Raw genomic sequence first — 27,325 nt, 5'->3', positions numbered from 1 at the left:
ACTACATCGCACTTTCCTAAAAGAGCACACTAAGTAATATTTTAAGCCATTAGCAAAAGCTTAAAATACAATACATGTCAGAAGATAAAGAAGAGCTTAATTTTATAATCCAATATTAAACATCATTAGCTTAGTTTTATATATAGAAAAAATCAAGAAAGGGTCGTATTTATTGTCAGTAGATTTTTATAATACAATTTGTTGTATGTTACAGTCTAGCGGCTTCGTTTTGCCACAGCAATACCATATGGTTCTTCTGAGCCAAAAGAAGATGATAATACTATTTTTTTTATTTTTTTATTATTATTACTATTATTATATTTTATGCTCCATTGTACAAAGTCATACTGACCATAACATGTGGATTCCACCTCATCACTTTTTGGTTTTACGCTCAACAAATGTTTTTATTTAATAAAGAAAATTATTCTACATAAAATTATTCCACATAGGTGTTGCTCAAGAATATCTCCACTTGGATGCTGAATATACTTATGATACTCACTATTAAAGTACTATATCACGATTAGAGCCAAGATTTTTATTAAAAATAGTCTATATATACTTGTTCAGAAGGAGTGTCAATTAACGCCTCTCGGATAATAATAACTTTGCCATGGGTTATGGTCCATTTATAATCCAACTATTTTAACAAGTAGTAGGGTCATAGTAATTTTTAGATACCAACAATGTATGTCTTTGTAATTTAGCTATAAAGCAAAATAATATGAATATTTACTTTTGACAACTTTCATTGGAAAACATTTCTATATTTTTTAAGATATAATCATCGTTTATTAATGAAAAAATTATATAAAATAGCAAACTATTAATTCAAATTAAATGTTATAGTCATAGTTTATTTTAATTGTAATTCGCAGCAAACATCTCATTTTTTGAATTCGGTATACAATTAGCCATTTTCGATATACAATTAGGTATTTTATACATTTCGGTATAAAATGTATAAAATGCGTTTGTGTTTGTATAAAGCGAGAGAAAAGTGTATATACAAATACAAATACAGATATTTTCGTCCTATACACTTATAATTATACAAATACATATCTTATTATAGAATTTACAATGTATAAATGAATTTATACAAAACTGAACAATTTGTATATAGATTGAATGTATCTAGCGAATTATACAAATCAAAAGTTCCATAACAAACATAAAATTTGCTATGGAGCGCAATTATGCAAATTATAGCTATAACATACAAATATGATTTTTATGTTTGTTATATGTGAAAGTTGTTCTTTATTAATTCTTCAATCACCTAGATTACATCGATATAGTTACCTTATAAAGTGAATTAATATGAGTATCCATTTTGACCACTTCTATTAGATATAAAAATAAATAAATTATTGAGTAGAATAATATATCAATAAAATAAATTGAAAAAGTCTATGAACACAAGACACTCATTCTTGCAAGAAAAAAAAGGTAACGTAAAAGTCAGAAGTTAATAAAAAGTTCAATGAACAAGAGATATTTAAATTTTAAATTCCTCTACTTCATTCTCAGCTGNTATACTTGTTCAGAAGGAGTGTCAATTAACGCCTCTCGGATAATAATAACTTTGCCATGGGTTATGGTCCATTTATAATCCAACTATTTTAACAAGTAGTAGGGTCATAGTAATTTTTAGATACCAACAATGTATGTCTTTGTAATTTAGCTATAAAGCAAAATAATATGATATTTACTTTTGACAACTTTCATTGGAAAACATTTCTATCATTTTTTAAGATATAATTATTAATGGAAAAATTGTATAAAATAGCAAATTATTAATTCAAATTAAATGTTATAGTATAGTTTATTTTAATTGTAATTCGCAGCAAATATCTCATTTTTTGGATTCGGTATACAATTAGCCATTTTTGATATACAATTAGGCATTTTATACATTTCGGTATAAAATATATAAAATGCGTTTGTGTTTGTATAAAGCGAGAGAAAAGTGTATATACAAATACAAATACATATATTTTCGTCCTATACACTTATAATTATACAAATACATATCTTATTATACAATTTACAGTGTATAAATGAATTTATACAAAACTGAATAATTTTGTATATAAATTGAATGTATCTAGTGAATTATACAAATCAAAAGCTCCATAACAAACATAAAATTTGCTATGGAGCGCAATTATGCAAATTATAGCTATAACATACAAATATGATTTTTATGTTTGTTATATGTGAAAATTGTTCTTTATTAATTCTTCAATCACCTAGATTACATCGATATAGTTACCTTATAAAGTGAATTAATATGAGTATCCATTTTGACCACTTCTATTAGATATAAAAATAAATAAATTATTGAGTAGAATAATATATCAATAAAATAAATTGAAAAAGTCTATGAACACAAGACACTCATTCTTGCAAGAAAAAAAAGGTAACGTAAAAGTCAGAAGTTAATAAAAAGTTCAATGAACAAGAGATATTTAAATTTTAAATTCCTCTACTTCATTCTCAGCTGAAAAAAGAGCTCTTTTGAAAGCAATAATCAATATTATCATCCACAGACATATAAAATAACTAAAATAGATTGATTTGTATTTTTTAAATTTTTTTATTAATATTCGATATCTATATTAAATATTTAAAATATAAATATCAAAATTAAAATTTGAGAAATAAATCTTAATCATCCACCACAATCCGCGTTGATCTGATCCCCACAAGAGGATAAGCTCATGAAGAAATGTGGAGCCACTGTTTGTTACCATGGGAGAAAAGAGATGCATACTTTTTTCTTCTTTTCCTATCCTATATGCCATCTTCGTAAGCACTAATAAATTTCCGCACCCAATTTATAACTAGAAAACGGAATCTTCTCATTCTCTCTCCTCCATCTTTTCCCCTAAAAAAATTTGTCCCCTTTCTCGTATTTACCATCAAATCAACTACAAATCCATTCCTTCTGTTCATCATTAAAATTTTCTCTAAATTATGGAAACTACTTTCTTTTGCTACTCTACAGTTACTTGCAACTTTTTCCCCTTGTAATCCATTACAAAGAGGAGGAGATTTTGTAAATTCTGTAATTTTGTATTTGTGAATGGCGATGGACGACAACGAGAGTTGCGGAAGCAGAGCGATGGAGCCATTGTCGCCGAAGCAAAATCGGCTACAGAGGCAGAAGAATGAAGTGTTTAACCAAGTGCTTAGTAGACTCCAGGATTTGAATCTCGAAGAGGTTAAACTCCCTGGCTTTGAAGACCAGCTTTGGCTTCACTTTAATCGCCTCCCTGTTCGGTTAACTTCATAAACCCTATCTTTCCTCATTTTTCGTTTTGTTTTTTACATTTATACTGGTTAATTGAGTAATTGATCCGTTTTCTGTCTCGAAAGTTAAAGTTTTGAAGTTTTTTGGTACTGAATTTGGGTGCGTGCAGTTATGCATCGGATGTAAATGTGGAAAGAGCAGAAGATGTGCTCATGCACAAGAGGTTGCTGGACATAGCGGAGGATCCTGAGAATAGACCTGCCTTTGATGTCCGCCTTGTGCAGGTTATACTCTTATCTGCTTTTCGTGCATTTTGATGTGTGTTTGCCTTGTAGATGCTTTTTTCTCTTGATAACTCTGAATATGACATTTGAAAAACTTCTCCATATGTATGACAAGGAGGAATCTCTAAGTTGCTCTTTTTCTCTTGATAACTCTGAAAACCCATGCCAAGTTGATATGACATTAGAAAAACTTCTCCCTATGTATGACAAGGAAGAATCTCTAATTTGATCGTAGCTGAATAAGTTGGGGATTTGATTCAACACGTAAGATGTTCCCAAGAAGCACAGGATCTGTTATTTGATTGCTTTCACAGTACTCGAGAGCAGTTGCAAAAACTAGTAGATTTGTCAATAATATTGTCAAGGCCATATTTTATTTCTTTCATCCATCCCATACTTCTCTTTCATGCTACCTCAGGTAGGGCATGAAGAACTTTCTTTAGTGCTGTTCATTTTTACATTTGTTACACTCTTCAATGACCCAAATTAAAACCATTTAAAACATTTCTCTTATTCTGATAGGCTTCAGTTGACACGTCTAAGGGGATAGAAGTTTGAGTTCCAAGTAGAAAGAGAAGACGCTGGAAGCTAAAAGATAAATGTTATAAAATTATGGATGTGAGATCATAGAAGATTTTAGATGGTCATATTCTGCAGAAAATGCAAGCAGGACTCATTGAGGACAAAAAGGAAGAAGATTTGAAATGTTCATACTGAAAACATAAATAAGTTAACAACGATGTTTCTTCTCTATCAAGTTAAGCTTTTAAATCAAGGAAAATTTCCTGTGTTTGAGTCTTATTGTCACCAACAATCAAAAAGATTCTTCACATACTTACCTCATGAAAAAGTCAAGATGAATGCAAGTGGGCATGTTGAGAACATAATTTAGTAAATGAAAGTGTCATTTCTAACAAATTAAGATTTTGGATAAAGTGGCCACATAATTTAACAGTTTACATTCAACAGAGAGCAAGTAGGACTCATAAAGGATAAAAAGGATAAGAACTACTTGAGATTGGAGACGAGTTAGACTTATAATCACATGGAGGGAAATTGTACTTATAGACTTACAATTTCTGATTTCTCTGAATCATGTGGATGAAGCTAAGGATAGAACACAATGAAAGCAAAAGGATCCGTATCTGTGATACTAATTTGTTAGAAGTAAAATTTAGTTTTTTTTTTAATCTTCAGCTTGCATTAGTGTTCGTGTTTGGTAGGAGTATTTTTATTCTGGTCAGCGACTTATTCTTGGTGCCAATGTAGAGAGTTGTTAATCTCATAACCAGTTGTGTTTGTAACAGTAATATAAAAATATGGATGCTCATTATAGAATAGGTATACTGGATTGACTTGTTTGAAGAAAGTTAAATGGATATCATATTTGTAAATAAGTACTCATAGGAGATGTGCTGTAATCTTAAAACAAGAGATCACCTTAATATACACAAACTTATTTGTTGGTTCACCTTAGGCACATCTCCATTGATGGCAATAGGGTGTTATGCAAAGAGCAAGGTGTCTATTGAAGGTAATGAGGATAAGATAAAATTGGTCGTTCTTAGTATAGAGGCTACAAGCCTTTGTGATTTTGTGGGTGATGGATTGGCAATATGGGAAGTCGAATGGGTTCTTAAGTTTTGTAACTAGACCATACATCTAAAGGCATGAATACTTTGAGAAGAGATTTTGGGATTGACATTTACTCATTCCCTTTAGATCATATGAGATGTTTAAGAGGGAATGAATTATACGTAAACCTACAGTAAAAGCGATTTTGATATCTCCTCTATATTCTAAGACAACTTTGTATTGAAGAAGTTTAGATCTATAGGCCATTCTTTTCTGAGAAAAGAATTTTTTAATTAAATGTTAGCAAATCAATGGACTAGCTATTTATATAAAGGAATTAACATATTGGCTATAAATGACTAACCAGTCAAATATTTGAGCATGTAATAATCCGTGACCAGCTTTGACTGTGGTTGAAACAGTTGCACCATAACAGGATCCAATTGGATATATCTTGTAAGTCCTGGGAAATCTTGGAAAATAATGTAGAAAGGATAGTCTCTTAGTATATATTCATGTACTAATATTGGAATATATATTGTAAACCAACAGAAAAGAGAATGCAAGTCATGGCCTGGCCTAAGACAAGTACTTTATAATTCAAGAGATTCTTGTTACATGCATGTTCACACTTTAAGTTCATAATGCAGGTTCATCCTATGTACACTGGAGCATCAACCAATACTGTTGATGTAGATCCTTCAGTTAATGAAGAAATCCCAAGGTATGCTCTTTAGTTTAAGCATTAAAGTTTTTCTTTTTTCAGTATAACTTCTTTCTGTATATTACTTTTGCACATTTGATTTTTCTCTGTTGTGCTTCCTAAGTCATTTAATTTATGTGCTTCCATATTGTACCTCTCCAGCATTCATCCTCCTCCAACTTTTGGTTCATCACCCAATCTTCAAGGCCTTGAAATTCATGATGATAAAGCTCATGTAAATCATGGAGATAGTGATATCAATTCAACTTCACGGACAACCAGGTTGAATTGCCTTAATTCTTGAGTTGAAGATGATAAGATTCATGATACTAGTTTGGCTTCATAGCTTTGATATAGAGTGTATTTATTGTTCACAAAGTATTTCTAGTTGACTTTTCTTTCTTATGAGCCAAATGATTTTGTGCAGGCCAATGCACGAGATTACTTTTTCAACAATTGACAAGCCAAAAACGCTCACTCAGGTGCCTCATTATTTTAGGAATCCTCCTCCCTTTTTGTTCATAAATACATCTCTTATCTTCTCATAATCAAACAAAGACTGTAGTTTCATGAATTTATCTTATGCAGAGCTAGTGCGAATTTAACCGGAAATAAAGCTAAGCCCCTAGAATTCCTGTTGTGTGTGGAAATTATGAGTCCAATATTTGACAGGAAATAAGGTTAAACCCCTTGAATTCCTGTTGTGGATACCTGTCATAGGACTCGCTTCTAGTAACTGAAGATAGCCTCATTCTAGATTAATAAGCAAGGATAGAATGACCTTTAGCTAAGTTAGTGAGCTGATATTGTATGGTGTTTGATTTCTATTTCTCAAGTGCATAGTATAGAATAAGCATCTTAGTGAAGATAAAATTTGATAGAGAAGACTACTTGATCACCCCCCCACACCCAAGAAAAAGGTGATAGAAGACTACACTGAAGGGGAAACAGAGGATAATAAGGAAAAGTTGTTTTTATGGACCCACAGATTGATTCTTTGATTAACTTCTGCACCTAAGAGATAAGGGTGGGGTTAGTCAGTTAATACCTAGCTTTGAAGAATATTTGTCTCAATGAGACAGTTTACCTGGACCAAAATCTTTATCTTTTATTTGCTTTCTGTCTAGTGCAATTTAAGCTTATATAACTGATTATATTATTCATATCTGTTCAGTCCTGGAATTTATGTAACTTCATTAATCTGCAGATTCTGCCATATTTTCAGAGTTCTATCAAACATATTTATCTTACCATGTTAACTTTGTTCTTATCTTCTTTACTTGCATTGATGTCCATCCTGGATTTCCAGTTGACCAATATAATTTCTGAGATTGGTCTGAACATTGAAGAGGCTCATGTTTTTTCAACTACTGACGGTTTCTCCTTGGATGTCTTTGTGGTTGATGGATGGCCATATGAGGTACAGTATTAATGTTCCTCTCAAGATATAACGAAACGCTTACTAGCAGTTTACCAGTCGTTTCTTAGCTTTAATTCGTCTTTTCTTGTTAACAAGGGTAACTTTTGAAACTATGTTCCTTGATCATCTAGTAGATTGTTTGTTAGTTTTATGCCTGTTTTTTCGTCCTCACGTCCTAGTATATATGGCTCCCCTCAATTTTGGACAACCTGAAATATTTGACACCGTGTCATTCCTATACATCTTTCAATAATTCAAACTCATTAAACTTCTAAACTCTGAATTGTGATGTGATTTCTTTTTCCATCAAACGTTTAAACCAACTTTGCAGCCATACCTTAGTATATATTCTTCTTCTGTTAGTAATTTAGTAATATATATCAAATTAAAATCTATGATATGTCCACTGTAAAATGTCGTTATATACTATGACATGGTGAGGATGAACAACTTCAGTGCTGATAACTTTCTCATTCTAGTCATATTTTTCAACTAGATATATTTTCGCTTAATAGGATGCTCAAACCTTGAGATGTTATCGGGTGAATTGAGGATGTAGTATATTTTTACAATGAAAGTTTGGAAATTTAACCCCTCATTGTTCTTCTTGAAGTTCTTCTTTTCCCTTTTGCGGTAATTTACTTTTATACTTATTCATCTGTGTTTGGAATTCTAGGAGACGGAGTTGCTTAAGAGTGAGGTGCAAAAGGAAATTATGAGGAGCAAGGTAGATATTATTCTGGCAGCTTAATGTGGACAGGACTGGCACTCAAAATTATTTTCTTAATATGATTATGTGGCTCTATCTTCGTTTGGGAAAAGTAACATGCCTATCCTTCTGTATTTTCTTCATAATGGTGCTATGCATTTTATAGTTAATGTATGGTGTCCACTTTTAAAAATACTCAAAATAGATATTCAATGGATTTCTCAAACACGGGGGATCGCTTGCTAGTCTGATGCTTTCCGTGAGTAAGAAAGCATACTTAACAATTGTGTTAATATTCCAGACAATTTATTGAAGAGAGTTGTTGTTTCTACTAGAGTAATGCTGTAAATGCTCTGTTGCTAACTCTCCCTGAATTAGTTTCAGTAATTGCAGCAACAGCTATAGCTCAAGTAAGTATTAACATCAACTGACATTATGGTTCATACATGTATTGCATAGCAGATTTTTAGAAGTCATGCAGATATCCTCTAACATCCTGCTTTACTTCGCATAATAGAGATCCTAAGGTTACATCTGAAAAAAGAAATATGAATCCTCACAGGAAATTTTAAAGCTCAACTTAATTATTACCTGACAACTTGTGCTTGGATCCTGACATAATCGTAGGTTGGTAGGATACTTATGTTAAATGGGGTTGTAAGAAAATACAATTAACCAAGTATTACTGTTGTTGATTTCTATGACTGGCTCGACTTTTTCAGCAACTGGTACACTGTTATCTCTTCAATTTTCTCCTGTTTGTTATGTGAAATATGCATGAGATTTTGGTTATAAAATGATAGAAGGCATCAAAACAATAACTACGCCTCAATCCAGTCAAGTTGGGGTCAGTTGTATGAATCACTAATCCTATATTTAAGCTCATCTTAAATCAAAGTTGTCAAAATAAAAATAAAAAGTACTAAAAATTCACTATTTTTCCTTCTAGCATATAAGCCTTTGACACGACTTAAAGACTCCTAAATCATAGGAGGGTAAACTTTAGTAACTGACTAAAACATATTTCCAACTGAACCTACTAATTGTAGGTTCAAATTTGAACAAGTTTTCTTGTTATATTGTCTTCTAGATTTTGATTATCATATTGGACAGATGATCTCAGTGCTTTGTCTTCTGGTAATGTTTTTCAGGAGCAGCCACAGGTCCTGCCTCCAATCAATGAGCCAGGTCAAACATCTGAATCAGGCTCCGATAGTGTAAAAATACCTACTGATGGATCTGATGACTGGGAAATTGACATCCGCCTGTTGAAATTTGAAAACAAAGTAGCATCTGGGTCATTTGGAGATCTGTATGAGCCAACAATCCATATCTTGATTTCTAGTTGAGTTTGTTGAGTCAGTGGATTTATACCGTGTCTTTTCAGGTATAAAGGCACATACTGTAGCCAGGAAGTGGCTATAAAAGTTCTCAAGCCTGAAAATTTGAATATGGATATGGTAAAAGAGTTCTCTCAGGAGGTCTTTATCATGAGGTGTGTCTGTTGTACTATCATGGTTGATAATCTCTTTCAGCATAACTTAGAGAATCTTTCCATACTTAAAAGTCTATCTGAGGATTGTTTTTTTTACTCCTAGATAGAGTCGTACTCTATTGAAACAAATGTTCTGTGCCACTAGAGAATTTCTTACAATAGTTTACTCCTGCGGTTAAATTGAATGTCCTGTTTCCTTTATACTTTGTTGAGTCACTAGGTATTTCTTCTATATGTGGAATTTGGCTATTTTTATTTTTTTTAGTGGCATTAGGCTATTTGGATGAAAAAGCTGGATCATACATAATGCAAGGGACTAGGTTCTCCCAAAACACACTTAAAAGTCTTGGAAAAACTACAAATTTAAACATTAGTGGATATGGGAATTTGAATTTTATCACTAAAATTGTTTTATCAGTCTAGCTTCCTATTTCCTGTTTCTTACTTTCTTTGATCAAATTTTGAGATCTTGTCTCACTATGTTTTAGGAAAATTCGGCACAAAAATGTTGTTCAATTTATAGGGGCATGCACACGACCTCCGAACCTGTGCATCGTGACAGGTATATTTCAAGATTTTATATATTTAAAGTGAACTTCTACGTTGGTTAATAAATTGGAGAAACTGTTTGTTCTCTGTTGATTATTGTTACATAATGTTTGCCGGCAGATCCAAGATTTTATATGCAGAGGTGTGCTTTTATTCATTTTCCAAATTTTGAATTTTCTCCTCACACTACTGCACTTGAATGGCAGCTTATTTTTGTAACTTTTTGGTGTACATCTATCCTTCTTCATCATGTTAATGACAAGGTGCATCTGATAATTTTATTGATCAGAGTTCATGACCAGAGGAAGCATCTATACTTTTTTGCACAAGCAAAGAGGTGCTTTTAAGCTTCCTACTCTCCTGAAGGTTGCAATTGATGTTTCTAAGGGAATGAGCTATCTGCACCAAAATAACATAATTCATCGGGATCTGAAGACTGCCAATCTTCTGATGGATGAACATGGAGTAAGTCAGAGCTGTACTGCAACTGTTTCAAAAAGCTTGTCTAGATTATTATTTTTCTAGAGTCTAGTGTATTATTTCATCTGTGACTAAGCTATCCTAAAACCAGTACATGCATTCTCATGCAAAAATTTGGGTGCAATTAAACATGAAGGCAATTCAAGGTTAATATGCAAACACTGAGATCTGTATGGCTTAGAAGTCCAAGGTTTTTCATTGCTCAGAGCCCTTTTAATAGGTTATTTGAAGTGTCTAATTACATGGATGATATCTTCTGAAAACTATTTTAAGAGAAAGAACCATAATCTGTGATTGGACTGCAGTATTGAAACCTTTAGAAGAAATGCCAAATAAAGTCGACGGAAAAGTTCATTTGCAGGGTCCACTTATTCATTGAATCCTATAAAAAGAAAATCTATGAGTAATAGTAGCAGCATTAAAGCTTGATCAGTGGCAATTTAATTTGGTTCATATTTTGAAAAATGTGAATGTCCAAAATAGTACATTGTTTCTTGTTAATTTCTACATCACCAGTTTTTGCATTTCCAAGGAAATCGATTGATGAACTTTGCTTAATCACACAGCAACACCTAGTCTGCTGCTGGGCGGAGTTACTTCCCACGTTATTTTCTTTGTTTACAGAATGTTCACTCTGACTATAAGATCCATCCTCTCCTAAACAGGTTGTTAAGGTTGGTGACTTTGGGGTTGCTAGAGTGCAGACTCAAACTGGGGTGATGACTGCAGAAACTGGAACGTATAGATGGATGGCTCCTGAGGTGCAGAAGATCTGAACTTAATTTTATGCAGATTTTACTGCAATATCCTCAATCCAGTTGAAATTCATGATTCCAAGTTCTTTGATTTTCTTGATGACAGATATGCATGATTGCTCCACTAATTTTCCGTTTATCCTCATGCTTAGATTTTGTTGCCACCATAAAATAACTGCAATATTTCCCTTCGAGCTGGTTTGGGACTAGTGCTTTGGGATACACCTCAAGCATCTTGTGTGGTTTAAGCACGAGGTGCTTTTAGTATGTGTGATTCTCTCTGACTTTTGCAGTTTTATCCTTGTACTTGGATTTTGTTTCCACACTCAGTAAAGTGTGGTTGTCACATTCTCACTTTCATGCAGTTGTGAGTTGTGACTTGTGTTTCTGTGTTCACCTTGATGCATCTTGGATACTTTAAGCACACGGAGCTTTCGATAACCTTCTACGAGGGTTACTTTATGTAGGTTGTCATTGTTAATATGCATTGCAGGATTCCTCTACAGTATACCATGCAGATACATTTGATTCTGCAATATTAAGTATTAAAATATGTACCTCTTGGTGTAATGGTTTTGACTTATTTTCCTCTTAATACTACAACATTCTCTTACATTATCCCCGTCATTTCTATCCCAGTTTTGTGCTTAACCATCCTGCAGCATGCAAGTTTCGGTCTTAAAATGGTTTTTATTTGTTGAAGGTGATTGAACACAAACCGTACGACCACAAGGCTGATGTTTTCAGCTTTGGTATAGTGATGTGGGAACTTCTGACTGGCGAAGTAAGTCTCTGTGTTGCATCTATTTATGTTCACGTGTTAGCTGCTTGACACCTCAACTAACGTTCATGTACTGTGATGGGGCAGATTCCATATGCGTACTTAACACCATTACAAGCAGCAATAGGTGTGGTGCAACAGGTAGTATAAAGTCCACTGTCATCATCAGTACTTGTGATATCTTCCCCAGTTAAACCAACACCTCACATTTGGTTTGACATGGTTATCAGGGTCTACGGCCAACAATTCCTAAGAGCACTCATCCAAAGCTTGCTGAACTTCTTGAAAAATGCTGGCAGCAAGACCCAACTCAGAGACCAGATTTCTCGGAGATTTTGGATATTCTGAAGCAACTAACTAGGGAGGTAGGCATTTGTATTAAATAAGCTTGGTTTTATTTAAGTTTGTTCATTCCTTTGAACCTAGTTTTGTATGCTTGAAAAAACAGGTTGGAGATGATGGAGAGGACAGACACAAAGACAAATCAATCGGTAGCTTTTTCTCGTCTCTTAGAAAGGGCAATCACTGAGAATTTACTAAAGAGATGAGGGTGATCGGCCTTCAGCTTTTGTCTCGGTGTACAGATTCTCAGATGACCAGACTTGATCTGATTGGTTCGGTTTTTATCTAATGTCGCTTGTCATTCTTTTACTATTCCTAATTTAGTCAGAGGTGCAAGCTGGTGAGTAAAGCTTTGGCAACTCTGTACAGGATAACTGTGAATTTGCTAATTCCTAACCCTTTTTGTACCTTTCTTATTGAGAATTTTTGTCCTCTTTATCTGGTTCTAGCTACCAGATCATTGCTTCCGAATTGATGTTCTTGAAGTAAACCAAAGATGTCTATAAAAAATAACCATCGTCACAAAGAATTGAGTAAACCACCCCTGACTAGCTTTCAATGTATAGATAGATAGATACCTCTGCAATTGAATTGCGCGTGAGAAGTGAAATTTGAGGTTCGTAGAGTCTAGATGTATAATTTGAAAAGAAATAACGATGAAAACAAATAGCTTTTTTGGTACTAAGAGATGGAAAAGAATCAACTGTTAGCAAGACATAAAGAAACAAGAATAGAAGAAAATTAGATCATATTACAACGTAACCACATACACACATAGTATATGTACTTTAGAAGAACATTCATATCTTTCAGATAATCGACATATTCTTCAAAAGCTTACAAAAATCAAACCTATAAGATGTATATATAAATCTAAAAGAAAATACGATATGCAAGTACAACACTGGAAACATTTGTTAGTTGCAATACCAAGTTCTAAACAAGAATTAGACGTACAACATTACAAGTCATGTTCAGGCACTCTGACTCAGTAATTCCTTCCATCCTATGATCTGATTCCCCTATAATTAATTTTCGTTGAATTGCATCTGAAAATTGGTCAAGAATTTAACTTCTATACGTACTTTGACGGTGCAGAATATTTTTTTTACACTATTAAAAAGATTTTTTATCAACGGTCATTGCACTTGCTGAGGAGTTGCCTAGCTCGGACAGTAACCTGCAATCGTGCAAGGGCGTGCATGCAATGCAGAGCTATCCTTGCTTGTCTTCTCACACATGCCCCTCGTACCACTGCTTGAAGCCTCACAAGGCTTTTCAGTGCCTTAAACGCCCGTCTAGCCTAAAATATTGAATCAACAACACATGTATTAGCAAATGTTCACTACTAAAAAAATCACTATTTCCCATTGAAAAATGTTCAATGATTATTTCCACAGATATTTTGATTGAATCGATGTGAAAGAAAAGTAGTAATGTGATTATTGTTTCATATGGAAAAGTAAGGAAGCTTCTCAGTATTTCAACGAGAATTTGTTTTCCACCATGCATTTTTCCAGTGAGCTGATTTGGTGGGAAAATCATGTTCTATTAGCACAATTTTCACCGATTAGCGGTGAGAAAAAAAATTGTTTCTAGTAATGTCAAATTAAAGATGACTGACTAAAATTGGTAGAACTTACAAGATGTCCCCTAAAATGAGATTGGATAGTAATAGCAGCCATATCCTCTTTAGACATAAAATAGATGTGCCCATTATTTTTCTTTGTAGATGACCGTCCATTGGCGCTGCTAGTCCTATTGGTAATTGTGTTGTTATGAAGAACAATGATATTTTTATGTGGAGGAGATGACCTGAATAGTTTCTTTCTGATATTACCAAACCAATTCTTCTTAGACATCCTCATCTTTGATACTACAAATTAATATTGTTAGCCTTTTTTTTTGTCAAACTCAATTCTGGCAGAGATACTGAATTAGACAGATTTTATGTGTGTTATACTAACATTGTGGAAATAAGGAAGCGTGGGCAACATGTTTGTTAGTAAAGTAAGAGAATGGAACAATAGGTCTACTAGAACGTGGCAAAGATGAAATTGATTTTGTTTAACTTTTAAGTATTTCAAAGGACCATTCCACCATCAGGGCAGGGGCCACTAATGCTTGAACATATACCAACTAATATTTGTACAAAGTCAAAGAAGATAAACATAAAACTAAAAAAGGATTTATTTAGTTTATATACGCTAACGTCAATATAATTTAACATGTTAATATGTTATAATAGACTGATATAATTACTATTTTTAGCAAGTTATCAATTAATAGTTATCTTAGATTTTAACATGTAAATTACATTATATGTGTTGATTGTGTAAATATTTTTCACACCAGAGAATTCAAATTTGCAAATGCATAACCATTCTTTTTAATCATATTTCCATCCGGTTGTTATTCGTTAGGATTCCTTAATTTAAGAATGAGATTATTTAATTTTCCTTGTGTGTTGATCAATTAGACCACCTAATCTATATGTACCTAACGTCTACTTATTTATCTTTGTTTTCAATCCAAAGCAAGGAAGTAAAATAAAGCTGGCTTGTCAGTTTTCCTTGTTTAGAATTAATCCCAAGAACATATAACTATACAAGTGTTTATATCATCCCCTCTGTTCCAAATTATTTAACCGCTTTTTGTTACTTCGATATTAAATCTCTCATAATAGTTAAATTCATTTTTCGAATTAGATATTCAATAATAATTTTTACAAGTTTGCAAGTTTCGTTGGAAAAATTTTGCAATAGTATTAATAAAGTGTCCCTCAGAAGTTAGGAAGTGCTCTCTTTTTCTTTGTTCTTTTTTTAAAAAATTCCACCCATTGTCCAGAGCCCGCATTAGAGCTCCGACTAAATCTCACTGAGTTCTTTACGAAAGCAAACATTGCAACCATTTTGGGAGAGGGGGGAAGTCATCAGATGAGAGGCATTTCAGGCCAATATTATTTATTACAGCAGAATTAGAAGAACAATATTTACACATATTGCTTGCAATACAGATTCTCCCACATCGGATATCACCTAATATAAATTACTATACAAAAGATCTTGCAAGTTGCTTCTTTAACTTTCAGCCACATTTTGATGTGATGAACGGTAATTGATTTCGCCATGTTGACTACTGGTTATTATATTCATAAGTAATTAAGATGGTGTACTTATTTATTAATCTACCCTTTTATATGTGAGTAAATAAAAGGCTATTAATGCTTTATATTCAAGACTCAATCGGAAGTCCACTCTTTGTCCAAGCAGCATATCCACCAGCAATGTCAGTCACCCCAGTAAATCCCTGCACAATATATAGCATGTAATTAACTAGTAGCGTACGTAGGACTTTATGTCAACTTGTCGATTTATTATCACAATTCAATCCGTAAAGGGTCTAAGACTTTATTTTTTGGCCCAAATTACTTTGGGTTATTTATATTACTTTCATTTTCAAGAATTTTCTATTCTAAAGCTGTAGTATGTAAGGGACTTACAGCAGCAAGAAGTTCAGTTGCAGCCATAAATGATCTCTTACCCAACTGGCATCCCTGTATAATGCGAAGTCAACAAAAGATTTTACTAAGCAAAAAGAAATTGACATCTTAACTCGTGAAATTGAAGCTTATATTATTAAAATAAAATCATATACTAGTAGTTTTGTGGACTTACAACTATAATTTCATCATCCTTCCCAAAATGTTCCAACACTTCCTCCAAGAAATTGGGGTTCTTTATCATCCCTACACCAAATATACAGAGCTAAAGAATACTATACTAGCAGAGTGCTAAAAACTACTATTGTAGAGTTGGGTATTTATTTTGTTAACAAAAAAATATTTTGGACTTTGGTAACACTATCTATTAGAATATATAAGGTTCAATGATGTGAAATTCACCACTTAAACTGTCAATACATTGATCATACTTCTTGCTTCAGAGTTGCCGATAAAAAAAATGAATGTGTGGGGATGGAGGTAATGATAGAGCAAAACATAACATAAAAAAAATTGAACTCTAATTGGTGGGGTGCGCCAGGCCCGTGCAGTAGTGCAACGCATGGGCGACGCGCAAGAGCCCAGGCAGCAAGCTACCTTAATGGACTCTTCCCCTTAAAAAATTGAGTTAATATCGTGTGAACCAATGGCCCACATATCAGATATTAAACTGATAAGAACAGATACTACACTTGATCTTAGCCAAAAGGCCGAGAAAGGTATGCTTTGTCCAGTGTAAGTGACTGGGTTTTATTACAAAACACTTGCGTTCAAGTCCTGCTTTTGCCTTCGATGTGGGAAACTAATATACAGACATAAGAAAAATAAAAGAAACTTGAACTTGAAAAAGATGAGACGCACTCACTTGAAAACATTAAAGTTTGAAAATAAATGAAACTTCAAAGAGTACTCTTTATTAATATTTGCTCACATTTCATGCAAATTCTGGTCTAGCTCTTCTGTTTCTTAAGTGAACTTTTAACTTTTTTTTCTTTCTGGTTTTAGTCCTTAAAAAAACTTGATAGTCACTTGGATATGAATTGAGTGAAATTAAAAAAAAAATGAAATACTGAAGTTGAAAAAAGATATTTAGAAGTTGAAGTTATGTTTGAACATATATTTTACTTGAATAAATAAATAAATTTTGTTAGTAAGCAAGGAAATCACTTGAAAAACTCATCTTCAAAAACTAACCAAAAATCATTCTAGTTTACAACCAAAATGTTCTTTAAGTTGATTTGAAGCTTTAGGTGTTTTAGTTGTGTATGAGTTATGTTTTCTAAGTACCAAGATATGTTCAAACAAAATCTAAGGAATAGAACAGAATAAGAGAATTGTTACAAAGTTTTATATACATAATTAAACTCACTTATGATTATCTTTTAAAAGAATTGTGGCAACTAATGAGTTTAAAAGGTCGCCTTCCTTCTTGATAATTAAGTAATTTTGGGGAAAATGTACATCACTTGGCAAGTCGGCATCCTAAACTGTATAATTTATTGATTGAATACCACCAACTTTTTTTCACAAGAAAAATCAAGATTTGGAGCAACGACACTTGTAACATGAAGGTGAACAACACTGTTTGAGCATGAAATACTATTTTATTATTCTTGTAATGCAACTATACTTGTAAACACAAAATTTATGTAAAGTTTTAAATAATATTGACTTGAAGATGTATTTTCAAAGTGAAATGTTGATTTACACTTGCAAGTCTTTAACTTTCACAACTTCCTTTCTCAAGTTCAGTTCAGGTTCCAACACATATACTCTCACAAACTTCAATTGAAATCAGACCTTGATCCGAAAATTGAAGTGACTCAAAATTAGCGAGGAGCAATATTCTCTACTAATTTGTCCATAAATACTTAAAGCATTTAATCTTAATTGAAATATTGAAAATATTTTGAATGTAGTAAAATATTAATCTCAACTCAAAAAACCTTTAAGTATTCACAATATTTTTATTTCAACTTAAGTTATAAATAATAACATACTTAACATAATCTCACAGGTGAAGGCTATACACAAACTTTATTCCTAGAGAGATAGAAATATTATTTTTTATTAATCCTCGCGTCAAAAAATTAAGTTACATCTAAATAATAAACAGTAATAACTACGTATTTCACTTGCTTTCCTATTGAACTCCAGCCCAAAAATGTTAAAGGCATACTAAAAAAGTTTACCAAAGGATGTTTTTTTGTGTAAAATAAGCCAGAGCCCAAAATTTGTTCCGGTCCAAATCTATATTCAGTAACGAGCAACATTTTCCGCAGCTCAATAAACGACCAACAACCACCGCAGAGCTAGTCAAACCACCACTACTCACGGCGGGTGGTATCCAATTCTGAGCTGATGGCCAGTATCATCGGCGTAGCATCTTCTCCTTTTCCCACCCAGACTTCTCATCTCCTTCCATCTCGCTCTAATTCCATATCTTCTCTCATTCAACTCAAGGTACAGTTACTCTTCATCTCTTCAAGATTCACTTTTTTTCTTCTCAAATATTGACATTTTTATTGCTTGATTCTTAAAGAGAGATTCGGTTCGGCGATTGTTGTTGCTTCGAGTGAACTGCTCATCAAGACAGGTCGGAGATGCAGAGACAGAATCAGAATCTAAGGTGGTATTGCCAGATACTTCTGCTGATACAGGCTTTTCAGCATACAATTGGTGTGCAGCACTTGGAGGGATTGGGTTTCTTGAGACTTCTTACTTGACGTTCCTCAAGTTCACTAACTCTGAAGCATTTTGTCCTGTTGGTGATGGTGCCAGCTGTGGCAACATCCTCAACAGCAGCTACTCAGCTGTATTTGGTAATATCCCATGCTATTTTTTCAACTTTCTACTTTAGGACTATCTTTGTAACCTTCTATAAGTATCCAAAGTTTTGTTAAAAGAAACAGATTTTAATATGAAAATATTAACACATCTGTACAAGTAAAATTGGTGGGAACCTGAAGAAGTGATTGGATACAATCACATTTAGGAGTTTGGCAAAGTCTTACCATTTCACGCCTCTCTTTTATGATTAGCCTCTTGTTTGATTCTCTTTATGAATTATGTACTTACCAGACATAATAATCTTTATCCCTATTTCACCAATTGAGTGTCTTATTTTGACTAAGAAGTTGAAGAAGCCCTTTTTAAGTATTTTAGTGAAAAACACATAATTCTACCTTCATGAGGTAGGAGTAAGGTCTGGTGTACATTGTACACCACCCTCCCCAGACCGCACTTGGGATTACATTAGGTAATGTTGTTGTATAGAAGACCATGTAATGCAATAGGATTGCTTTATCTGTTTGTAAGTAAAAATTGTTTGGAAGAACAAATAGAGGAATACATCTATTTATGTAGTATAATATCTCTGCAAACATATCCTTTGTAATGAAACAGACAGACTAAGATGACAATGGTAAAGTTTCCATTTACTGATGGTGATAGTAAATTTGTTGTATTGCTAGTAATCATCGTAAATTGATTAGTTCTATATGGGTTGTCAAGCTGGCGTAACCTTCCTCCTTTATCCGGGCCTGGAATTAGATATAGAGCAAGCTCACACAATTGGAGTTTCCCCAGGGATAACCCCATCCCAATACTACTCCAGCCAAAGCATGTTAACTTTGCAGTTCATATAGCTGACCCAACTAATTAGGAAAACTTAGATGTCGCTATTGTTGTACATGGAGATAGTAAGTTTTGCTTGTTAAAAATATTAATTGAGGACATAAAATGAAGTTGGTTCCAAGAAACCTTACTAAATACAAGAGGTTATTAGCTGAAGGAATCTATTGTTAATTAGACCAGCATATGTTGATAATAGCCTTTTTTTTAAGTTACATAATCTTCAGTTGTCTTCAAATGAGACTCTGTAAGGTAGATAGTTTGTATTATCAATGAATGGGATGCCTAGAAATGCAATTGGGCTGAGAAACCTGTGCCGTACCCAATTCGCCTCCATAAGGTCCCCATCATTTCCACCCATACCACTTCCAGTATTCATTGATGAATCAAAGGACTTTTCCCCTATCTGAGTGTTACAATAAGCCGGCACACATTGATTGCACTGAGGTTACAAAAACTCCAGCGTGGAGCCAGAATTAGAAAAACCAATATCAATTGGTCCAACATACTTGACAAGAAGATGTTGACAGTAAACATTGCTGTAAGTTGCAGCTCTTTTATCTCATAGTGGTGAGGCCCCAACATAAACCAATTCCTGGAAGTAACAACACCTAATCCTCGTACTGATGTGGCTCTAATTGCTTGTAAATCTCTCATATACTTTATGTGCATAGTGTGCATAACACAGAGGTGAATTGTTCGACCTTTATCTTATCCAAAAAAATAAAAAATAAACACTGGGGTGAATTGTTCAGGGCATACTTGGGCCAGTTATGGGCTGGGATAGATTATCTTTGCAGCTGCCCATCCCATTGGACCTGTTACATCTGTTTGATTCCTAGTCCTTGGAAGTTTGTTGAAAACCTACCCTATCTGATTTCTTCTTCTAACAAAATGTTTTAACTCCTTTTGATGGTAAATCATATCACAGAGGAGGTAGCACATTGTATTATATAGTTTATTTTGTTGTCAGACTTAATAACAAATGCAGTGCTAATTTTGTTACATTGTAAGTTGTATTTATTTGATTTGAAAGACAGAGATTGGAAAATCAATAAATTGAAGGCAGTATGTCCCTTAAATTGCAGGTAATATGTTTGGAAAGAGATTCAGTTTTCATCCTTTTTCATTTGCCAGGTGTTCCTCTTTCATTGATTGGTATGGTTGCTTATGGAGTAGTTGCAATACTTGGGATACAATTGGGCCAGAAAAGCAGGCCTCTTGGAATTGGTGAAGCTAATGGGCGTTTGGTTTTACTTGGAACAACTACTTCCATGGCAGCTGCCAGTGCATACTTCTTGTACATCCTAAGCACAAAATTCACTGGGGAATTTTGTCCATACTGTTTAGCTTCTGTCCTGTTGTCATTTAGTTTGTTCGTCAGCAGTATAAAGGTTATCTCCACTACAGAGAACATTGTTTGTTTAGCTTCTATTGCTATATGCAATGCTAATGACAAAGATATTTCTTTTGTATACAGGGTTTGGGGTTTCAAGAGGTGCAAAAAGATGTGGGTATACAGTTACTTATAGTTCTCTTGGTGGTTTCTACCCTAAACAATTCATACAGTGACTCTCAGCCTGCAAACACAGGGTAAAGAATCCGTACACATTCACACATTATAGGATGATATTAGGCAAAGTGTCTTTGGATTGAAAGGACAATAGGCAAGAGTTCCCTTTTCTTGCATTAAGTAGTGAATGTTTGATTGGCATTGATTACAGAGATAATCACATTAACTTATATAAAAACTTCCATGAATTATTTAAGCTACAAGCTTAAAGCAAGTAAGAGAAGCTTGTTTCAGTTTCTAGGTTTAGCAGTAACAAGATATCTTGGTTAATTTAAGATAGAAAAGCTCTTGATGTATAGTCATTAAGTCACAGGTAAAGCTCTAGATCATCTGAAATGTATAGTTGGTGAAAAGATCATGCACGTTATTCCAGAGAACAATTACTCAAAATCCTTTTCCCATCTTTTGCAGTTCTGCTATGTCTGAGATGGAATACTTTACAACAGAGATCACATCAGAGTCTACACCTTTTGCTATATCCCTAGCGAAACACCTGCGTTCAATTGGGGCAAAAATGTATGGGGCTTTCTGGTGTTCTCACTGCCAGGAACAAAAGCAGGTTCTCTTTCTTTTGCAAATGTGCTTTCTTAGTACTGCATTTTGATGGGTTTCTCAAAAAACAAAAAACTGCATATGAAAATGATAGCTTTTCTAAAATTATTTCCATTTTGGTTGCCTCAATGGCATAGTGACATCATTTCAGTAGGCAAAAAAAAATTTGGTGAGATTCAGAGAAAGAAAAACTTGCTTGCCCCAAGGCCTAGCTCAAGTGGCAAAAGGTGGAGGATTTGTGGCATAGGTCGCAGGTTCAAGCCCCACACCATGCAAAGCGAAGCCCGGTATTTAAGTCGAGAAGGGTAGAGGGGCGGGCCCATTATCCACCGAGTTTAGAAGGCTGTGATTGGTCCAAAGGGCGGGTCACAGATGGATTTCTCGGTTATCAAAAAAAAAAAAAGAAACTTGCTTACATAGAAAATGGGAAAGAAAAATCTTTCCCCATTATCAAATCTAGCATGATGTAGGTAGGGTGAAGCGTGGATGTTGATTAGGCTCCAGCCACGTTGTCTGATTGCTACATTCCTAAAGTAACATTCTATAAGGGAAAAGACAACATGATATGGGTAGGGAAGAATATGAATGTGCATCAACTACTATTGGGTTGAATATTAACGTCTTCCATAAATAAGTAAGAGCATCATTAAAGGGAAAAAGAGAGACCCTTATATTTCCTTCTTTCATATGCTGGTGCTGGAATTTGGCTAAGAGCTTCAGTGAATTTATCCTTAGAGTTCAGAAGCAGATTCCCAGATTTCTGACCCGAACTGTTTGTCAATATTGCAACTAATCTTTAAGAATATAAAAAAAGGCCGTAGAGATCCCACTAAAAATTCTGATTTGCATCATGCACTTAGCAGTATAGGTAAGAGTTGCTTGTATTCTGTACTAAATTGGTTTATTTCTTGTGTCACTGCAACAAGATGTTTGGACGAGAAGCAGCAAAGTTACTAGACTATGTAGAATGCTTTCCTTATGGACTTAAGAAGGGAACTTACATGATCGATGCATGTCAAGAAGCAAAACTCGAAGGGTTCCCTACATGGGTGATCAATGGGGAGGTGAGCAAGAACCTTCTTTATGCTAGAAAAATCTTTTGTAACCTATACAAAGGCACCAGTTATTCACACCTTCGATAAGAAAATGACCATCTTGCTGTTTGAACCTCTAGCTTTCTTTTCCAAATTCCATTGAGGGACCTTAAAACTATAATATTGTGGCAGGTTCTTAGCGGAGAGAAGAAGCTTTCGGAGCTGGCTGCACTGTCTGGTTTCGATATGAAAGAAGAACTTACTGAGGCTAAATGAGCTCTGTTGACCAACAGTCACATATTCTTAGGATATCGAAGTTCATGAATTCTTATAACTGCCCTCTGGTATTTACTTAGTTTCATAATGTAATTATCTTCTTATGTTAGTAAAACTGAATAGATAGTATGATGAAGTGAAGGATCCGAGTGGATCGTATATATATCAAGCAAATCCTATTACCCACAATTATTTGAATATTGTGGTACTGTTTTCTTCTAATGTTGTACGTGTCCAACTTCCCCATGAAAGTCTATTTCTCTTCTTTTTTTTTCGATGCCAAACTTTGCCGATAACTTTTCCCTAATCTGAACCCATTGTGACGACAATTGACAACAATCTAATGGCAAGAGTAACCTGAAGATGAAAAAGTATCTCGTGATTATTCTTTTTGTATGTATGTAAGAGTGATTGTATCCCATAATGTGAATGATCAACTCTTGAAATGAATTTCCCTGTTTAATTTCCTATTTTACAAATGCTGTCTAAAGTGAAGACGATACAGATTGAAGTAGTAGAGATGTATATAATCTAAATTCTATTTTATATTACAGGAGGAACTGACTTTCCTAAATTGGAAATCTTTTCTCTAGACTTGTCAATACAAGTATTCATTATTTTGTGATCAAGAACGTCAATTGGAAGTTTGGAACAATAGCTTCTTTTTAAATGCAATCAATTCTTATTTTAAAATTTCAATAATCGTGATAGAACACATAATTGAATGTTGAGTTTAATACTCTAGTCAATATAAGTTAAACAAAACTGAGTGTTTAATAAAAATTACTTTTGAACATGGAAACCCCCAAATTAAAAACTAGCTTGATTTAGTTCAAAATTAACTTGCTTTATTTAAAAAACGATTAATGTTTGACTCTATTCAAGATCCAAACTGTAAATTTTTTATATTTAGTGAAATTTAATTCTTGATAATTGTACAAAATTGTGGTAAGTCATAATCTTTTAGTACTTTTTAAGAAAAATAAATAAATAAAATGCTGAAGTACCCCTCCTTGTAACTACATCCTCTGTTGTTTTGGCTATTGAGCGATCAGTTCCTGAATGATGGTGACTGTAAATCTGAAGTCGCTGCTGATATTCTCAGCATTTCTTAGGCTGTTTTTGATAATTTACGGAGAATGGCAAGATACCCATATGCAGGTTCGATACACAGATGTGGACTATCTTGTTTTCTCAGATGCAGCTGCTTTAGTTGCTGCCGGAAAATCCCCTTATCAAAGATCTACATATCGTTACTCACCCTTGATTGCTTTTCTTCTTGTGCCCAATTCTTTCATTCATCCTTCTTGGGGAAAGTTTATCTTCTCTGCTTCAGGTAAAATTTCCCCTTTCTCTTCTCCTTTTTTCTTTCTTTCTTTGTCCCTTAATGTTTTGGGTTCTTTTTATTCGCGTTGAATGCTGAAGAAGTCTGAGCTTCACAATTTTCGTATGATTTGTGTTTATTATTTGTTAGAACAGAGAGATACATGAAAGATTAATTTTGTATTAAGCTCTTGTTAGGTTCTAATTTCAAGACAATGCAAAGGTTCCATTTTTAATCTAGTCATTTGGAATTCTTGTTTTCCCTCATACAAATGCTCCTTGTATGTGGTTTCCAAGAGATTTCTGCAGCTCTCTCTGCTTAGGTTTCATTGGCAGTCTTTGGGGTTGTTGTGGATGTATAACTAAAGACTGGATGAATTGTTGATTGGGACTTGAACTTGTAGATGATCAATCTAAGAGTAGACAAATAGCTTTTGAACTTGCACCTTTGTATGTGGGTTTGTTGTCTCTTCTTATTGCAAAAAATGCATAATTGATATTCTTAGAAGACATCTTAATTATGTTTTCAAAACAGAAATGCTTAGTGAAACTTACATTGAGTTCGTGCGGCAGATCTTCTCGTGGGATTTCTTATCAATGCCATTCTAAAGCTAAGAGGAGTGCCTGAGAAATTATGCACCTATTCAGTGATGGTATGGCTTTTGAATCCATTTACCTTTACCATTGGAACTCGTGGGAATTGTGAGCCCATCATCTGCGCCATGATCCTTTGGATTATTCTATGTCTAATGAATGGTAAAACTTCCAGTACCTTTTGGTTACATTTAATATAGTTATGTTGAGAACTTACTCCTAAATTTTTCTTTTTCATTGTAAGTTAACTTCCCTACTGTTACTTTCTCTGTTATTATCTCTTTCAAAATGGTTCCTGTCTCCTTCTTAATCTACCTTAATTATCATTGGGGCAATGTAAATGACTGTAAAGAGGGGACATATGGAAGGGGAAGTATTTAGGAGAATCATGATTTAAGTGATGGAACTGGTTGAAAAGAAGCTTTTCTCATTGACCACCGGTCAAGATTGAGTCTTCCTCCCACTCCTCCACAGGGTTAGGTGTATAGTGGCCCAACCCAAAATTATCGGACAGTGAATGAGGTTTTTAGCAACCAATCAGTGTAAGCTGAATATTGTTCTTTTACTTGGTTTCTCCAATAAAGCATGAAACAAGATTTTCCCTGAATCTACCTCTGTTTCTTTTCATAGTATTATGCAATTTGAAGTTATAGTGAGCCTCTAGTTTAAAGGGAAAGTAGAATCCAAGAATGTTAACTCTGGAACTTTATAGGGTTTAGCAACAAACTTTTTTTAATTGAGAATTTTTCCAAGAATCCTCCGATATTTTGGGTCAGATAATTGTATTTCCACTTGGGTTAGTGGGAACTGTGGCTTCATTTTTTCTTTGGAAGTTATAAATCTTCACGCTCTATTGATTTTGGTGATGTTTCCCTGATCAGGTCGTTTAGTACAAGCTGCATTTTGGTATGGGCTTGTCGTCCACATGAGGATCTATCCAATAATTTATGCTCTTCCAATCATTTTAGTTCTTGATCCCCTGTTCTTCCAGTATGGTACAAAACCTGCTCTTGTGAATTGGAGTTCTAGAAAAAGCAAGTCACAGCAGACTTCCAGCTGTAAAAAGCTTATGGATCCTTGTTGTATATGCAACTTTTTAACAAGCCTTTTTACCTGGAGGAGGATAATGTTTGGGTTTATTTCTGGAGCTTTGTTCTTTCTCCTTACCGGGATTTTCTTCTTTTTATATGGCTGGGACTTCTTGCATGAAGCACTGCTCTATCATCTCACGCGTACAGACCCAAGGCACAATTTTTCAATTTATTTCTACCATATATATCTGCACTATGAACACGAGTTATCAAACTTGGAAAAGCTCGTTTCATTTCTGCCTCAGATTATGGTGCAGCTAGTTCTTGTTTTCCGCTTTGCGCAGGATTTTCCATTTTGCTTCTTTGTGCAGACTGTGGCATTTGTCGCATTTAACAAGGTTTGTCAGCAATGCTTGATTATTTTTTCTGTTGAGAATCAGTGACTATTAGCTTGATTTTCCTTTAGCAAGATAACGTTCTTTTCCTCTGACAGGTTATGACTGCTCAATACTTTGTTTGGTTCTTCTGTCTCTTGCCGCTAATCCTGCCATGGACCAACATGAAGCTCAGAGGAAAAGGATTGGTCTGCATCTTGCTGTGGATGGCAGCTCAGGGTCACTGGTTATTGTGGGGTTATTTGCTTGAATTCAAAGGAAAGAATGTCTTTCTTCAACTCTGGGTGGCAGGTTTGCTATTCTTGGCTGCAAATACTTTCGTTCTTATCAATATTATCCAGCAACACACATATAGTCCAGTCTTCCAACAGTCATCTCGTGCCGCTTCAAAGAAACATGTCAAACAGAGATGAGGAATCAGATGATATACCTCCTAATTCAATGGGTGGGGGGGGGGGGGGATTTTCGAGCTAGTAGTGTATTTAGCCATGTTCGGAACTTGTAGAGCCTTTCATCATCAGGCAAAGCACTTGGCTTTTTCATAGCTCCAAAAGGAGTGCTGCTTAAAAATACCTTCACTAAAGATGTAGCAAGAGATCGTAATGACGTTATTTTTTCAAGTTTGGGTCGTTTTGCTTAGTGCATACTTCACTATGATAGCAATTTACAATTGTTTATTGCGATTTTGTTGCATTTGGTATAGTTGAAGTTCTATTAATTCAGTTAACTTCTCATTTTAGCTTGATTTTAATTCCACACCTTTGCTAGAGTTAGTTAGCCAGCTAGAGGAGTGATGTCAAATCCTTTCCATCTGCAAAGCTTGCTTAAATATCACTGTAAAGCCAATATGATTGGTATAATAAAGATATCTCTTTTGTTGTTCCTTTCATTTACCATTTATTCCGTTTTCTTTCAATGTACAGTTTCTCTTCTCCTTTGTTTTCATTTCCTGTTACCTTGTTTTCTAGCGTGATTCCTTGTGTCTCGTTTGCTACCAATTATATCAGAGCATATTTGGGGAGATTCCGTGATATATACCCAGTGTAGCTCATTATCA

At 34.2% G+C, this 27,325-nt stretch overlaps 5 protein-coding genes and 1 non-coding gene across 6 annotated transcripts; 3 read left to right on the top strand and 3 right to left on the bottom strand.

Moving 5' to 3' along the window:
• Positions 1-2,704: 2,704 nt before the first annotated feature.
• On the top strand, positions 2,705-12,741 carry LOC125847876 (serine/threonine-protein kinase STY17-like). The gene is made up of 16 exons (XM_049527598.1): positions 2,705-3,291; positions 3,432-3,546; positions 5,772-5,845; positions 5,987-6,106; positions 6,252-6,306; positions 7,134-7,244; positions 7,921-7,971; positions 9,105-9,265; positions 9,341-9,448; positions 9,937-10,010; positions 10,287-10,462; positions 11,143-11,238; positions 11,936-12,016; positions 12,101-12,154; positions 12,244-12,378; positions 12,462-12,741. The coding sequence occupies exons 1-16, from the start codon at positions 3,095-3,097 to the stop codon at positions 12,540-12,542; spliced, it is 1,689 nt and encodes a 562-aa protein (XP_049383555.1). The 5' UTR covers positions 2,705-3,094; the 3' UTR covers positions 12,543-12,741.
• A 731-nt stretch (positions 12,742-13,472) lies between these two features.
• Positions 13,473-14,268, bottom strand: LOC125847894 (protein IQ-DOMAIN 20). The gene is made up of 2 exons (XM_049527616.1): positions 13,999-14,268; positions 13,473-13,658 (listed from the first exon to the last, which is right to left on the bottom strand). The coding sequence occupies exons 1-2, from the start codon at positions 14,221-14,223 to the stop codon at positions 13,488-13,490; spliced, it is 396 nt and encodes a 131-aa protein (XP_049383573.1). The 5' UTR covers positions 14,224-14,268; the 3' UTR covers positions 13,473-13,487.
• A 1,020-nt stretch (positions 14,269-15,288) lies between these two features.
• LOC125847895 (senescence-associated protein DIN1-like) lies at positions 15,289-16,189 on the bottom strand. The gene is made up of 3 exons (XM_049527617.1): positions 16,033-16,189; positions 15,858-15,911; positions 15,289-15,664 (listed from the first exon to the last, which is right to left on the bottom strand). Exons 1-3 carry the CDS (start codon positions 16,099-16,101, stop codon positions 15,590-15,592), a joined length of 198 nt encoding a protein of 65 aa, XP_049383574.1. The 5' UTR covers positions 16,102-16,189; the 3' UTR covers positions 15,289-15,589.
• A 195-nt stretch (positions 16,190-16,384) lies between these two features.
• Positions 16,385-16,580, bottom strand: LOC125849632 (U2 spliceosomal RNA). The gene has a single exon (XR_007444705.1). It is a non-coding gene; the product is annotated as a U2 spliceosomal RNA (small nuclear RNA).
• A 1,446-nt stretch (positions 16,581-18,026) lies between these two features.
• On the top strand, positions 18,027-23,066 carry LOC125847883 (thiol-disulfide oxidoreductase LTO1). Its single transcript, XM_049527605.1, has 7 exons — positions 18,027-18,320; positions 18,400-18,679; positions 20,628-20,884; positions 20,971-21,083; positions 21,475-21,622; positions 22,542-22,679; positions 22,842-23,066. The coding sequence occupies exons 1-7, from the start codon at positions 18,219-18,221 to the stop codon at positions 22,923-22,925; spliced, it is 1,122 nt and encodes a 373-aa protein (XP_049383562.1). The 5' UTR covers positions 18,027-18,218; the 3' UTR covers positions 22,926-23,066.
• An 889-nt stretch (positions 23,067-23,955) lies between these two features.
• On the top strand, positions 23,956-27,066 carry LOC125847881 (GPI mannosyltransferase 1). The gene is made up of 4 exons (XM_049527603.1): positions 23,956-24,261; positions 24,822-25,004; positions 25,724-26,271; positions 26,367-27,066. Exons 1-4 carry the CDS (start codon positions 23,988-23,990, stop codon positions 26,679-26,681), a joined length of 1,320 nt encoding a protein of 439 aa, XP_049383560.1. The 5' UTR covers positions 23,956-23,987; the 3' UTR covers positions 26,682-27,066.
• The last annotated feature ends 259 nt before the right edge of the window (positions 27,067-27,325 follow it).

This window comes from Solanum stenotomum, chromosome 12 (genome assembly GCF_019186545.1).
Source record: "Solanum stenotomum isolate F172 chromosome 12, ASM1918654v1, whole genome shotgun sequence".
NCBI classification, from domain to species: domain Eukaryota; kingdom Viridiplantae; phylum Streptophyta; class Magnoliopsida; order Solanales; family Solanaceae; genus Solanum; species Solanum stenotomum.
This window is presented reverse-complemented; position numbering and strand designations above follow the sequence as displayed.